At 44.9% G+C, this 15,798-nt stretch overlaps 2 protein-coding genes across 11 annotated transcripts in view; one reads left to right on the top strand and one right to left on the bottom strand.

Moving 5' to 3' along the window:
* Nucleotides 1-8,801, bottom strand: part of LOC126035477 (uncharacterized) — a 96,438-nt gene extending 87,637 nt beyond the window's left edge. Inside the window, exons 1-2 of one of the 2 annotated variants that reach the window (XM_049794112.1) lie at nt 7,798-8,801; nt 6,819-6,983 (exon numbers count right to left, since the gene is read on the bottom strand). In XM_049794112.1, coding sequence (XP_049650069.1) covers nt 6,879-6,983; nt 7,798-8,727 — 1,035 coding nt within the window. In that variant the 5' untranslated portion in view covers nt 8,728-8,801 and the 3' untranslated portion in view covers nt 6,819-6,878. Of the gene's footprint in view, nt 1-6,818; nt 6,984-7,456 lie in introns of those variants that run through there. The other variant, XR_007504946.1, reaches the window with a different exon arrangement.
* LOC126035441 (transportin-1-like) overlaps nt 1-15,798 on the top strand; it is a 135,232-nt gene that overhangs the window by 62,599 nt on the left and 56,835 nt on the right. For 7 of the 9 annotated variants that reach the window (XR_007504934.1, XM_049794001.1, XM_049793998.1 and 4 more), the window contains 3 exons: nt 1,764-1,897; nt 11,496-11,577; nt 12,311-12,433. Coding sequence is in view for 8 of the 9 variants with exons in the window: in XM_049794001.1 (XP_049649958.1) it covers nt 1,764-1,897; nt 11,496-11,577; nt 12,311-12,433 (339 nt within the window). In the remaining variant the exon portion in view is untranslated. Of the gene's footprint in view, nt 1-1,763; nt 1,898-10,355; nt 10,694-11,495; nt 11,578-12,310; nt 12,434-15,798 lie in introns of those variants that run through there. The other 2 variants (XM_049794006.1, XM_049794005.1) reach the window with 2 other exon arrangements.

Genomic DNA, 15,798 nt, shown 5'->3' with positions numbered 1-15,798 from the left:
ATGTGATCACACAATTTTAATTACTTGATGCTGACTCCATAAGTGCGTGAAGCATTTTGTATGAAATAATCTTTAGAGAAATGACAGTGGTCCAAGATGTCATGCTGTTATGTAGTGTTTTAGTGCTACTTCCTTAAGAAAAAGAAAAAAACAAAACTTGAAAATGAAACTCAAATTGACCATCATGTCTAGAGTTCTGTTTTGCCCTATAACAAATCATTAAAGGAAATAAAATCATATATGAAATTAAAATGGATGCTTCTGCAACTTGTCATTTATTTTTCAAATAAGATCTTGCTTTTAAGCATTGTATTGGTTTTGTCTGGCCAGGTTTTGGTAGCTGGGGGGGTTACAGGGGTGGCTTCTGTAAGAAGCTGCTGGAAGCTTCCCCTGTGTTCGAGAGAGAGCGAGCCCATACCAGCCGGCTCTAAGATGGACCCGCCGCCGGCCAAGGCCGAGCCAATCAGTGATAGTGGTAACGCCTCTGTGATAACATTTTTAAGAAGGAAAAAAAAAAAGTTGAGATGGGGAGAAACAGCTGCCGGAGTGAGGAGTGAGAACATGTAAGAGAAACAAGCCTGCGGACACCAAGGTCAGTGAAGAAGGAGGGGGAGGAGATGCTCCAGGCGCCGGAGCAGAGATTCCCCTGCAGCCCGTGGTGAAGACCCTGGTGAGGCAGGCTGTCCCCCTGCAGTCCAGGGAGGTCCACGGTGGAGCAGATATCCACCTGTAGCCCGTGGAGGACCCCACGCCGGAGCAGGTGGGTTCCCAAAGGAGGCTGTGACCCCGTGGGAACCCCGCGCTGGAGCAGGTTCCTGGCAGGACCTGTGTATCTGTGGAGAGACGAGCCCACGGAGCAGGTTTTCTGGCAGGACTTGTGACCCTGTGGGGGACCCACACTGGAGCAGTGTGCTCCTGAAGGACTGCATGCCGTGGAAAGGACCCATGCTGGAGCAGTTTGTGAAGAACTGCAGCCTGTGGGAAGGACCCATGTTGGTGAAATTCATGGAGGACTGTCTCCTGTGGGTGGGACCCCATGCTGGAGCAGGGGAAGAGTGTGATCAGCCCTCGCCCTGAGGAGGTGAAGCGGCAGAAAATAACGTGTGATGACCGTAAACCCCATCCCTGTCCCCCTGTGCCGCTGGGGGGGCTTGGTGGTGAAATCCGGGAGTGAAGTTGTGCCCAGGAAGAAGGGAGGGGTGGTGGGAAGGTGTTCTGAGATTTCGTTTTATTTCTCATTACCTTGCTCTGGTTGATTTGTAATAAATTGAGCTAATTTTCCGAAATTGAGTCTGTTTCACCCGTGATGGTAATAGTGAATGATCTCTCCTGTCCTTATCTCGACCCGCAAGCCTTTTGTTATATTTTCTCTCCCCTGTCCAGCTGAGGATGGGGGAGTGATAGAACAGCTTTGGTGGGCACCTGGTGTTCAGCCAGGGTCAACCCATCACAAGCATTTGTAAAAATATGATTGAATAAATGAGCATTGAATGCTAAAATTGAAATTACCACTTCTCTATTATAGACTCATCCACCTTGAGAGCTTAGATGACAGTATGAAGAGCTTCAATAAAAAGACTTTAAGGATGTTTTAATTTAACTCCATATTTAGTTAGCTACATTTACTTTGTTAATTAGCTACATTTACTGTGGTGTTGTGTTAAAATTACCTGTTTTGTACAAAACCTAAAATGTTACTTTCTTCAAAATGTAAAAGAACAGATTTTTTAAAAAATTTCTTTTCTTTTATTTTTTTTAAACAGGGTGCATTTGGTGCTCTTCAGAAGATATGTGAAGATTCTGCTGAAATTTTAGATAGTGATGTATTAGACCGACCACTCAATATCATGATACCTAAATTCTTGCAGTTCTTCAAGCACAGCAGTCCAAAAATAAGGTATGTTTAGGTGTTGTACTAAAGTTACCTGTTAAAAATGTATTTACATGAGCAGCAAGGTTGATACTTTGATCAATTTAAAACATGCTTAGTTTTTTTTAAATGATCCTGCATGTGCAAATGTGAGAAGAGAAGGCACAGAGATTTCATGCATCAGTAATTTCCACGTTTATCTGCTTAGTTAATAGATCAGCCTCACCTCTGTATACATCTTCCACATCTAAAATCTGTCTGACTTTGAAAATCAAACTGTTTCTTTTAAGATTTTGCATATTATTATGAGAATTTCATTGCTGTGGTTAAAATTTCATATTCTCATTAGCAAGAATTATCTTCCATTCATTTTGCAATGACTGCAGCAATGGGAGAGTAAAAAATTGTTTGCTGATAATAGTTTCTGAGTTCTTGCAGAAAAATATTTTTCTGCTTTAACTGCACCAAAACTTAGCTCTTTATCCTTCAGCTGGATCAAACTAATGGGTTCAACATCTTTTTACTTTAATACAGTATTAATCTCTCCAAAGTAACAGAAGTATAGGATAGAAGAAAAATTCCAGAATTAACTTGTGTCGTGTTTAACCCCAGCCAGCAACTAAGCACCACACAGCTGCTCACTTACTTCCCCTACCCACCCAGTGGGATGGAGGAGACGATTGGAAGGAAAAAGATAAAACTCGTGGGTTGAGATGAGAACAGTTTAGTAGAACAGAAAGGAAGAAACTAATAATGATAATGAAAACACAAATAAAATGACAGTAATAATAAAAGGATTGGAATACACAAAACAAGTGATGCACAATGCAATTCCTCGCCACTTGTCAACGGATGCCCAGTTAGTTCCCAAGAAGTGATCCCTCCCAGGCCAACTCCCCCCAGTTTATATACTGGGCATGATGTCATATGGAATCGAATATCCCTTTGGCCACTTTGGGTCAGCTGCCCTGGCTGTGTCCCCTCCCAACTTCTTGTGCCCCTCCAGCCTTCTTGCTGGCTGGACATGAGAAGCTGTGAAAAATCCTTGACTTTAGACTAAACATTACTTAGCAACAACTGAAAACATCAGTGTGTGATCAACATTCTTCGCATACTGAATCCAAGACATAATGCTATACGAGCTACTAGGAAGAAAATTAACTCTATCCCAGCCGAAACCAGGACAGTATCCACCCCTTACTCTATACCATTGACGACATGCTCAGGTCCCATAATTTCCAGTACATCCTAATCCATCACCATCACGTTTTCTGTCCTTTGAGATATATATATGTATACACACACAGATATATATCATTCCCTTAGTCTCTGGGCCATCTCTCTAAAATGTTCATTGAGTTCATTTAGTCCCCAACATTGGGCTTCATCTGTCATACCAGTCTTTCTGGGCAGGAGGGATGGTGTGAAGTCCACTAAGTTGGCAGAACAGGATCGGGCTTCAGTGTAGTATGACAAGCAGGTGACATTGGACGCAGCAAGAGGATGGTGTGCACCGTTGGATTGTTGCATGCTGGAGTCAGTTCTAGTTCCATCACTACTGCGCTTTGCTCAGTTTTATCACAGTTCATTTTTGCTTGATCTAAGTGATTCTTACTGTAATACCATTGATATAGCATATAACAATTATAGTAATGATAACATACAGTAGCAGGGTTATATAGCAACTGACACCATACAATTTAATTCATTGGCTATTCTCACCTAAAATCAAATCCCCTTGAGGGACACATCAGACTTCCCCATCTTTTCGCATCACCCACCAAGTGCACCCAGGTCCTTGAGCAAAAGCAATCCCACGAATGGGTTTACCTTTGCCTGAGGCAGGAGTAACCCAGACTGTCTTCCTTAACATATTTTTTTATGTGCACTACAGGAACTTTATCCCCTTCTACAGTATGTAAAAGTTCTGACTGGGCAGGGCCACCCCGATTGGCAGATCCTCTGGTGTTGACTAACCAGGTGGCTTTTGCTAAATGTGTATCCCAATGTTTGAAGGTCCCACCCTGTTATGGGTTTGTGTGGCTTGGGATTTTTGGTAGTGGGGGAGGGGGCTACATGGGTGGCTTCTGTGAGAAGCTGCTAGAAGCTTCCCCGCCTCCAAGTTGGACCCACTTCTGGCCCAGGCTGACCCAATCAGTGACATTGGTAGCACCTCTGGGATAACATATTTAAGAAGGGGAACCTGCAGTGGGTAGGGGGATTGGAATGTGAAAGGAACACCTATGCAGATACCAAGGTCAGTGAAGAAGGAGGGGGAGGAGGGGCATCTGTGGAGGTTGATGCCCCTGCAGCCTGTGGTGAGACAGCTGGCTGTCCCTCTGCAGCCCATGGAGGTGAGTGGTGGAGCAGATGCCCACCTGCAGGCTGTGGAGAAGCCCATACCGGAGCAGTCAGATGCCCCCAAAGATGGCTGTGACTCCATACGAAAGCCTGTACTGGAGCAGTTTGTCATTGAAGATCAGCCCATGGAAAGGACCCACGCCAGGGAAGTTTGTGAGGAACGGCAGCCCACGGAAAGGACTCACATTGGAGAAGTTCGTGAAGGACTGTCTCCTGTGGGAGGGACCCCACGGTGGAGCAGGGGAAGAGTGTGAGGAGTCCTGCCCCTGAGGAGGAAGGAGAAGCAGAGACAACGTGTGGCACGCTGACCCCAACCCCCATCCCCTGTTCCCCTGCATCACCCGGGGGGAGGAGGTAGAGAGAACCGGGAGTGGAGTTGAGCCGGGAAAGAGGGAGGGGTGGGGTGAAGGTGTTCTAAGGTTTGGTTTAACTTCTCAGTATCCTTGTTTTGATTTGATTTGTAGTAAATTAAATTGATTTTGTTTCTTCCCCAAGTTGAGCCTGTCTTTTGCCCATGACCATAAGTGGCGAGTGATCCCTCCCAGTCCTTGTCTTGACCCACGAGCCTTTCTTTATATTTTCTCCTCATTCCACAATGGCCGGGGTGGCAGGAGTGAGCGAGGGGCTGTGTGGTGTTGTGCTACCGGCTGGACTGAAACCATGACACACCCCAAATTGCTCTCAATGTAGCCTTTAACAGTCCATTGTATTCAACTTCCCTGGAGCCTGGTGCATGATAGGGGATGTGATATACCCACTCAGTGCCATGAACTTTGGCCCAGGTGTCTGTGAGGTTGTTTTGGAAGTGAGTCCTGTTGTCTGACTCAGTTCTTTCTGGGGTGTCTTGTTGCCACAAGATCTGCTTCTCAAGGCCCAGGATAGTGTTCTGGGCAATGGCATGGGGCACAGAATATGTTTCCAGCCATCCAGTGTTTGCTTCCACCATTGTAAGCACACGGCACTTGCCTTGGCGGGTTCGTGGGAGTGCGATATAGTCAATCTGCCAGGCCTCCCACTGTTTATATTTTAGCCATCGCCCTCCATACCACAGGGGCTTTAACTGCTTGGCTTGCTTAATTGCAGCACGTTTCACATTCATGGATAACCTGTGTGATAGTATCCATGGTCAAGTCCACCCCTCGATCGCAAGCCCATCTATATGTTGCATCCCTTCCCTGATGGCCTGAGGTATCATGGGCCCACTGAGCCATAAATAGCTCACCCTTATGTTGCCAGTCCAGGTCCGCCTGGGCCACTTCAATCTTGGAAGCTTGATCCACCTGTTAGTTGTTTTGATGTTCTTCAGTGGCCTGACTCTTGGGTACATGAGCATCTACATGACGTACTTTTACAGCCAGATTCTCTAGCCGGGACACAATATCCTGCCACAGTGCGGCAGCCTAGATGGGTTTGCCTCTGCACTGCCAGTTGCTCTTCTTCCATTGCTGTAGCCACCCCCACAGGGCACTTGCCACCATCCATGAGTCAGTATAGAGATAGAGCACTGGCCACTTTTCTCTTTCAGCAGTGTCTAATGCTAGCTGGATGGCTTTCACCTCTGCAAACTGACTCGATTCACCTTCTCCTTCAGCAGTTTCTGCAACTTGTCGTGTAGGACTCCATACAGCAGCCTTCCACCTCCGATGCTTTCCCACAGTGTGACAGGACCCATCAGTGAACAGGGCATATTGCATCTCATTTTCTGACAGTTTATTATACAGCGGGGCCTCTTCAGCACGTGCCACCTCCTCCTCTGGCGACATTTCAAAATCTTTGCCTTCTGGCCAGTCCGTGATCACTTCCACAATTCCTGGGCGACTGGAGTATCCTATGTGAGCTCGTTGTGTGATCAGTGCGGTCCAATTACTCCATGTGGCTTCAGTCGCGTGATGTGTAGAGGAGAACCTCTCTTTGAACATTTAGACCAGCACTGGCAGTCGGGGTGCTAAGAGGAGCTGTGTTTCAGTACCAACCACTTCTGAGGCAGCTCAAACTCCTAAATATGCTGCCAATATCTCTTTTTCACTTGGAGTATATCGAGCCTCGGATCCTTGATATCCTCGACTCCAAAACCCCAGGGGTCGGCCTCGGGTCTCCCCCAGTGCTTTCTGCTAGAGGCTCCAGGTAGGGCCATTCTCTCCGGCTGCAGGATAATAGAGCACATTCTTAACATCTTGTCCTGCCCGGACTGGTCCAAGGGCTACTGCATGAACAATCTCGCATTTAATTTGTTCAAAGGCTTGTTGTTGCTCGGGGCCCCATTTAAAATCATTCTTCTTTTGTGTCACTTGATAGAGAGGGCTTACAATCAGACTGTAATTTGGAATATGCATTCTCCAAAACCCCACGACACCTAAGAAGGCCTGTGTGTCCTTTTTATTAGTTGGGGGAGACATAGCTGCTATTTTGTTAATCACGTCCATTGGGATCTGACGACATCCATCTTTCTATTTTATTCCCAAAAACTGGATCTCCTGTTCAGGTCCCTTGACCTTACTTTCTTTTATGGCAAAACCAGCCTTCAAAAGGATTTGGATTATTTTCTTCCCTTTCTCAAAAACTTCTTCTGCCGTGTTGCCCCATACGATGATGTCATCAATATATTGCAGGTGCTCTGGAGCTTCACCTTTTTCTAGTGCAGCCTGGATCAGTCCATGACAAATGGTGGGGCTGTGTTTCCACCCCTGGGGCAGTCGATTCCAGGTGTACTGGACGCCCCTCCAAGTGAAAGCAAACTGAGGCCTGCACTCCGCTGCCAAGGGAATGGAGAAAAATGCATTAGCAATGTCAATTGTGGCATACCACTTAGCTGCCTTTGATTCCAGTTCATATTGAAGCTCTAACATATCTGGCACAGCAGCGCTCAGCGGTGGCGTGACTTCATTCAGCCCACGATAATCTACTGTTAGTCGCCATTCCCCATTGGATTTCTGCACGGGCCATATGGGACTATTAAAGGGTGAGTGAGTCTTGCTGATCACTCCTTGGCTCTCCAGTTGGCAAATCAGCTTATGGATTGGGATCAGGGAGTCTCAGTTGGTGCGATATTGTCGCCAGTGCACCGTCGTGGTAGCAATTGGCACCTGTTGTTCTTCAACCTTCAGCAACCCCACAACCGAAGGGTCTTGGGAGAGACCCGGCAGGGTAGACAGCTGTTCAATCTCCTCCGTCTCCAATGCAGCTATACCAAAGGCCCAACGGTACCCTTTTGGGTCCTTGAAATACCCCCTCCGGAGATAATCTATACCAAGGATGCACGGGGCCTCTGGGCCAGTCGCAATGGGGTGTTTATGCCACTCATTCCCAGTTAGACTCATTTCAGCTTCCAATACGGTTAGCTCTTGGGATCCCCCTGTCACACCAGAGATACAGATGGGTTCTGCCCCTTTATAACTTGATGGCATTAGGGTACATTGTGCACCAGTGTCCACTAGAGCCTTATATTCCTGTGGGTCTGATGTGCCAGGCCATCGAATCCACACTGTCCAGTAGACTCGGTTGTCCCTCTCCTCCACCTGGCTGGAGGCAGGGCCCCTCTAATCCTGGTTAGAACATCTGTTACTCACTTTCTGCACACGTGAATCAGAAGTCCCTTCAAGGGGATCAGAAATGAGATCAGCCCATCTACTGCGTCTGGGGGACTGCTCACGGGAAACTGGAGCAGCAGTTTTCCAAGAAGAATTCTCTTTTCTGGTTGCTTTTTCTCGCAACTCCTGTACCCGTGCATCCAAGACTGAGGTATGTTTTCCATCCCACTTCCTCATGTCCTCTCCATGGTCACGCAGGTAAAACCACAGGTTAGCCCGTCGAGTGTACTTTCTCTCTCCTCTCTCTTGGGCAGAGGAACGCTTACTCCCAATAACTGCGATGCGGGCCTGTACAGGTGAGGAGGAGGACAGATCCACTTTGAATTGCTGGAACTCTCGGGACAACTCCTCTACAGCTGAGACACAGGCCCGTAGGGAGGAAGAGAGACTCCCTTCGTATTGCCGGAGTTGGACAGCCAATTCATCCACCGTTTGTCCATAGCCTTCTCTCCAGGACATTACTGCCAATGAGTTGGCATAGGTTGGTGGTGCACTTTGTAGAAACTTCCGCCACATGGGTTGTGTGCATTGGACTTCATCTGGATCTGTGGGTGACTGCGCATTTTCTGGATCATTGTAAATCGCCTCCAGCACGGCTAATTCTCTCAGGTACTGAATACCTCTCTCCACGGTGGTCCACTTGCCTTGGTGACATGTAACTTCATCCCTGAAGGGGTATCTTTCCTTTACACCTAACAGAAGTCGCCTCCAGAGGCTGAGGACTTGTGTTTTTCTCCCAATCGCCTTGTCGATGCCCCCTTCCCTAGACAGAGATCCCAGCTGCTTGGCTTCCTTACCCTCTAATTCCACACTACTAGCCCCGCTATCCCAGCATCGGAGCAGCCAGGTAACAATGTGCTCACCTGGGTGGCGGCTAAAATCTTTTCGCATGTCACGCAACTCACTCATGGATAGAGATCGGGTAATTATTTCAGGTTCTGCCTCTACCTCCTGTTCTCGCGATGACCCTGGTTCATCTTCATCTCTCGCTAAGCGAACTGATTTCTTTGTGTGTTTCTTTTTCTGTACAGGGGCGACTGATACTGGCACAGGCTGGTTCTCTGGTTCAGCTGCAGTGTCTGTCACCGGGGTAGGGGTAGTCATGGTACCTGTTGTCGTGGTAGGGGCAGCCACGGTGCTTGTTGTCGGGGTAGGGGCAGCCACGGTGTCTGTTGTCAGGGTTTGGGTAGCCACGGTACATGTTGTCCTGTTTTCCATCTTTTCCCCCTTTTCCCCCCGAGGGTGCTGCCTAATATCAAGCAGTGTTTGGTAGATACTGGCCAGGGCCCAGCACAGTGCAGCGAGTTGTATGTCTTTGGAATAGCCACAGCATTTTTCTTTCAAATATTCTGTCACTTCATAAGGGTTCTGTAGTTGTTCGGGAGTGAACTTCCAAGTCACTGGCGGTGAGAAGTTCTCTAGATACTTGCCCATATGCTCCCACATGCCGTGCCACCCATGAGTATCCAGCTTTGGGGGAGATCTCTGAGTGGTACTCTTAAAGAGCCTCTTTGTAGCCCTAAAGAAGACCTGAAACATATTCAGGAGGCATAGCACTAACAGCACACTGGCTTGCGCATCCCAAGGATATTCAAAATTCTCAAAAGCTGTTGTATTAGTCGGAAGGAGAAGAGGGAGGTGAACGGACGGGGGGAGGTATCCCCCCCTAATTTCCCCATGGATTGGGTGTAATTACCAATAAAATCTGACAGAAGGCGCCCAAAGTATGGAAATGATATCACTGCCTCATACAGATACCAGCTTAACCTCATGACCAGTGATGTAATCATTTCATAAGTCGACATTGCCCACTACAGCAAAATGATAATCCCAATCACTCTCCCAGAGATGAGATACGCAACTACAGGCAATACATAGAGCATATAAGAGCTTACAAAACGCCACCATGTAAACAAATGAAACAACATTGTGACTAACATCTATATATCTAAGAAATGCGTTTGGCAAATTTGTTTCAACACGCTCTGGCCAGATCTGTCGTTATCTCAACCCTTCTGCCCCACGTTGGGCGCCAAAAAGGACTGTCGTGGTTTCAGCCCGGCCGGGAACAAAGGACCACGCAGCCGCTCGCTCACTCCTCCGCCCCCCTCCGGTGGGATGGGGAGGAGACGGAGGAGAGAAAAGGAAAAGAAACTGGAACCTCGAGGGTTGAGATAAAGGCAGTTTACTGGGACAAACACAAAAGAGATTACAACAACAACAACGGCACTAATGAAAAAAAGTATACAAAAAGAGTGATGCACAGTGCAACTGCTCACCACCCGGGACCCGACGCTCCGCCACTTCCCCCACCGAAAACAGAGACACACCCCCCGGCCCGCTCCCCATTTATATACTGGGCAGGATGTCACATGGTATGGAATAGCTCCTTGGCTAGTTCAGGTCAGCTGCCCCGGCTATGCCCCCACCTCCCAGGTTCCTGTAAAAATTAACTCTATCCCAGCTGAACCCAGGACACCATGGAGGAAAGGTAAATGGTGTAATTATTAATAGTTTCCCACAGATGGCTCCCGCAGTATAAAGGTGACAGTGCTGAGTGCAAATACCAGATTAATCCCACCTCTGATGACTTTATCATACCATAAACCAGTGTTATACAATACATCAAAGCGAAAACCTTAATCCACCTCCCATGGATGATAAGCAACAGAAGAGGAACTACATACAGCAAGCAAGGTGATACATAACAGAACTTTAAAAACCAGAACAACAACTCTAAGAACACATTAAATCAAGATAGTGACCAGCGACTGTTAGACCAATATAATGAATGCTTATAACAAATTTGTTTTAACAAGCTCTGGTCAGGTTTGTCATTATCTCAACCCTTCGTGCCCCACGTTGGGTACCAAAATGGACTGTCGTGGTTTAACCCCAGCCAGCAACTAAACACCACGCAGTCACTCACTCACTCCCCACCCAGTGGGATGGGGGAGAAAATCAGGAGAAGAAGCAGAACCCGTGGGTTGAGATAAGAACAGTTTAATAGAACAATAAAGAGGAAACTACAACAGTAATAATGAAAGGATTGGAATGTACAAATCATGTGCAGGGCAATTGCTCACCATTCGCTGATCGACACCCCAGCTAGTCCCCGAGTGGCGATTCCCCGCCCCCACTTCCCGCTTTCTATACTAGATGTGACGTCCCATGGTATGGAATACCCTGTTGGCCCTGGGTCAGGTGCCCTGTCTGTGTCCTGTGCCAACTTCTTGTGCCCCTCCAGCATTCTCGCTGGCTGGGCATGAGAAGCTGAAAAATCCTTGACTTGAGACTAAACACTACTTAGCAACAACTGAAAACATCAGTGTTATCAACATTCTTCTTCATACTGAACTCAAAACATAGCACCGTACCAGCTACTAGGAAGACAATTAACTCTATCCCAGCTGAAACCAGGACACCTGCTCTTCTTTTTATTTACTGAATACTTTAAAATAAATTATTCATTATATATATTGGAGTAGAAGGCAGTACTTAAAAATGTGGGTTAGTAATTTTTCTTGCTAACAATATAGATGTGCAGATTTGTTCCCTCTCGCCTCTAGAAGATGCTTGGACAGCGTGCTTTGCTTCGTAATGTTTTTGATCTCTATGTACAGTTTAGAACATGTTTAAGTAATGAAAAATGTATATTTTAACTGTTCCATTTGTAGGTCTCATGCTGTTGGGTGCGTCAATCAATTCATCATCAGCAGAACTCAAGCTCTGATGTTGCACATAGATTCTTTTATTGAGGTGAGTGTGCATTCTTGCTTGGGGGGGTTAAGTCAAATTACATATCATATTTATCAAGAGCTTTGAATAATGGTTTACAACCACCACTACCCCCAAACTCCACATTGCTGACTTCCCATTCTCTGCTGGCTTCATATTCTTAGCTTCAGTCCCCATGGATTGAAGTTCATTCTGTATGCTTATGCTCAGATTAGTCTAAGCACTCTCCCAGCCCAAGAAATAGTATTTTGAAAGATGTTTCCTTTTCATAAATAGAGGAAGCTATAAAGGTACTGGCAGCAGTCTGTTGCTTACCTGTGATGGAGAGTTCTGTATGGGGATCATCATGTCACTGAGTCTGGATGATGGGTCTCTGAATACTACTACTGAATGTGGATTAGAAGGGTGATATTTTGGATTATCTAGAGTATTTTATTTGCTGCTGTTATGTACTGAAGGAGTTTTCTAGCTTCAGAACTTCATTAATGTTTAGAGGGAAAAAAAATTCAGGAAATAATGTTCTTGTGTCTAATGTACACATGACCAAAACACTGGGTAACAATACACGTTGAAAGTCTGAAGAGTTCATTTGCTAAACCGTACGTCTTTTAAGAAATAACATGGTATTTTGAGGTGTGGGTTGGGAGGGTACAGAAGTACGTGTTTGCATACTTTAGTGTGCCAGTTATGTCAATTTAAATACAAGTTGAACTAGATGAATTGAGGCTTTTCAACTGGTATTGCTTTCCAACAGAATCTTTTTGCACTGGCTGCTGATGAGGAGCCTGAAGTACGCAAAAATGTTTGCCGTGCTCTAGTAATGTTGCTGGAAGTTCGAATGGATCGCCTGCTTCCTCATATGATTAGTATAGTTGAGGTGAGTCTCATTTCCCAGATTGCATGTTGAAACATGTTTGGGGTTGCAGAAATAATAACAAATTAAAAGCATTCATCAGAACAGGCATGTTACTCTTTCACTTGCCTGCTCTTCATTTTCCTTCAAGAATGAGGTTGTGAAAGTTTCTTTTTGGCTAATTGCCAACTTGACGTTGTATTTGACAGACGATGCATATGGCAGATAATTGATCCTGAAATGGCCAGGATCAGCTATACCATGGAGCAGCCAGGCATTGCCTGACCACAAGTGAGATCATGTTAAAAATCTTAGTTCTAGTGCTGATACTGCTACAGTTTACACATTGAAGCTGTCACCTTTTTTTGAGCTTTTGACCACAACAAGCATAAGGAATGTTATTTTATATAGCTGAGGTGCTCTTTGAGCTACTAACGAAACTGCCCGCCATTGCATTCAGTTGTAGAGGTTAGTGTCATTTGATAGTTCCTTTATCATTCTAGATTAGTTTAGACTTGCCTACCAGAGGACCAATCAGCTGGTTTTTGTCTGCTCAACTGTTTGAGTTGTAATTTCCATGTTTCTGGGAAATACTGGTAGTTTCTAGGTAGCCTTTACATACACTATTTGTTAGACTGGAAATATAGCAAAGATCAGTATGTTTCTCATGCAGATTTCATGTGAACAAGTGGGTCATAACTCAGTAACAAATTCCATAAGGGCTAGGTCCAGACAACATGAAGAAAGTGGGGGTTTTTTTGTTCCTGTACAAAGGCATTAGAGAGGCATAAAATTGAGGTGACCCATGACAGCCTTGGCCTGCTGTCTAGTCTTCCTATATGTTGTCTGGAATTCCATGACACCAACCCTGGCAGACATGTTCTCATGTAACACAGGACAAGTAGGGATTGTTGGTACCTGAGGTGGTTTTTTTCCTTTTGTTTGGTTGAGTTTGGGGTTTAGAGAGAGAGAGAATAAAGCTTTGGAGATTATATTGTCAACAAGTGATAACTTCTCTGGCTCTTCACCCTCCTAAGATCAGTAAGGAACTTCTGGACTTTGCAGGTAGAAATGATGTCACCAACCAGAAGAAGATCCAAGATTGTATTCTCATTGTATCCGGTATTTTGTTGTTGGGAAAACTATTACTAGGCTGCTTCTCTACAAAGGACAGTAGTAGTGAATTTTTGTTCTATAACAAAATTTAGACTCCCCCCCCCCCCCCCCCCCGTTTTGGGACTACTGTGTACTGTTACTGATTTCCCCAGTTCTGTATACATATTGGTATGTGCAAATGTAATATCTCAGAACTGACTGTTGTTCAACATTCAAATGAGTCTGGTTTTACCCCTTTGAAGCTTGAATACCTCCAAGCTGAATGCTGCTGATGGTGGCTGCTCTAACTGAAGGAAGTCTTAAAAAGAGAGAAACTTGTATCCACATGATGGGGGTTTTTTATGCTTATGGAGAATCACTTTTAAAGTAGTTAAGAATATTAATGTTCCAGTAGTGATTCTAAGACAGAAGGTCTTGGCCAGCATCATGCTTTTGAAGCAGACAGGTTTAGTATTAACTTTCTTGCCAAGTTCCTGGAGCATACAGGAATGGTTGAGTTTGGATTTCAGTGGGTTTTTTGAGCATGTACTTCCAGGTGAGCAGAAGCAGAGGTGTATGTTTTTGTGGTGGTGTTTTGTGGTGTTCTTTTTTTCCCTCCTTCCTTTGTCTGAGAACATGACAACAGGATATGTCAGGAGTACACTGACCTAACAGTTTTCAGTTATTAGATTGCACTTGTATGTTCATAGAGCATATTTAACTAAACACATGGCTCCTAAGACCTTTCTCAATAGAAGTCCTGACTTTTTATTGTACAATGCATAATGAGATTACTTGTAATGAATTAATAGTATATCGATGTTATGAAGTTATAACACAGAAACTCAGTTTGTTGCTGAAGTCATGAAATTGTGTGCATCCTGTTGTTTTCTTCAGATAAAGACACCTGTTACTGCTCAAAGGATGCATTCTTAATACTTTGTACATCATGCTATTCTTTTCTTGATGCTTTGACATAACAAGGCTAATGCAACACTGTTTGTTACAGAGTACGCAAACCAGTTCTGAATAATTTTCTGTCCTGGTTTCAGCTGGGATAGAGTTAATTGTCTTCCTAGTAGCTGGTATAGTGCTATGTTTTGGGTTCAGTATGAGAAGAATGTTGATAACACTGATGTTTTCAGTTGTTGCTAAGTAGTGTTTAGTCTCAAGTCAAGGATTTTTCAGCTTCTGATGCCCAGCCAGCAAGAAAGCTGGAGGGGCACAAGAATTTGGGAGGGGACACAGCCAGGGCAGCTGACCCAAAGTGGCCAAAGGGGTATTCCATACCATGTGATGTCATGCCCAGTATATAAGCTGGGGGGAGTTGGACTGGGGGGGATCGCTGCTCAGGAACTAACTGGGTATCGGTCGGCGGGTGGTGAGCAATTGCATTATGCATCACTTGTTTTGTATATTTCATTTCTTTTATTATTATTATTGTCATTATTGTCATTATTAGTTTCTTCCCTTCTGTTCTATTAAACTGTTCTTATCTCAACCCACGTCATGCCTATGCTATTTTGTCATTTATTGTTATTAAGCAACTATTTCCATTGCCTAAAGTCAGTATAACTTTATAGCTTATCATTAAAAGTACTTATTAAAATTTGGCATGATAATATTAAAAAAAAGCCTTCAAATACTCTTCCCATGCTTTGATACTAGTATCACTGTTCTTACTATGGGGGCCTACAGGAAAGATGGGGAGGGACTCTTTATCAGGGAGTGTAGTGATAGGATGAGGGGTAATGGCTTTAAACTGAAAGGGTAGATTCAGATCAGATATTAGGAAGAAATTCTTTACTATGAGGGTGGTGAGGCACTGTAACAGGTTGCCCAGAGAGGTTGTGGATGCCTCATCCCTGGAAGTGTTCAAGGCTAGGTTGGATGAGGCTTTAAGCAACCTGATCTAGTGGAAGGTGTCCCTGCTCATGGCAGGGGGGTTGGAACTAGATGATGTTTAAGGTCCCTGCCAACCCAAACCATTCTATGATTTCCAGTCTGTGTATATGGCTATCTTATACCACTGAGTATAAGTAGCCCTTTCAATCTACTGCTATCTAACTTCATGGAGCATATACTATAATACATACTTAAAGAGGAGATGACAGTGTGAGGAGAACCTTCAGAGATTAGTTTTTGTCATTCTGTTTTTGTCTTTGTGACAAATAACTGGATACAACAAAATAGTGGATTTTCAAGTCCTCTGGGTAAAAATGCTAAATCACTTCAGGTGCATTAATGAAGCCTTGCTTGGAATGGGTAGGATATTATTCAACTTTTCCAAGCTG

This window comes from Accipiter gentilis, chromosome W (assembly GCF_929443795.1).
Source record: "Accipiter gentilis chromosome W, bAccGen1.1, whole genome shotgun sequence".
Taxonomy (NCBI): domain Eukaryota; kingdom Metazoa; phylum Chordata; class Aves; order Accipitriformes; family Accipitridae; genus Astur; species Astur gentilis.
This window is presented reverse-complemented; position numbering and strand designations above follow the sequence as displayed.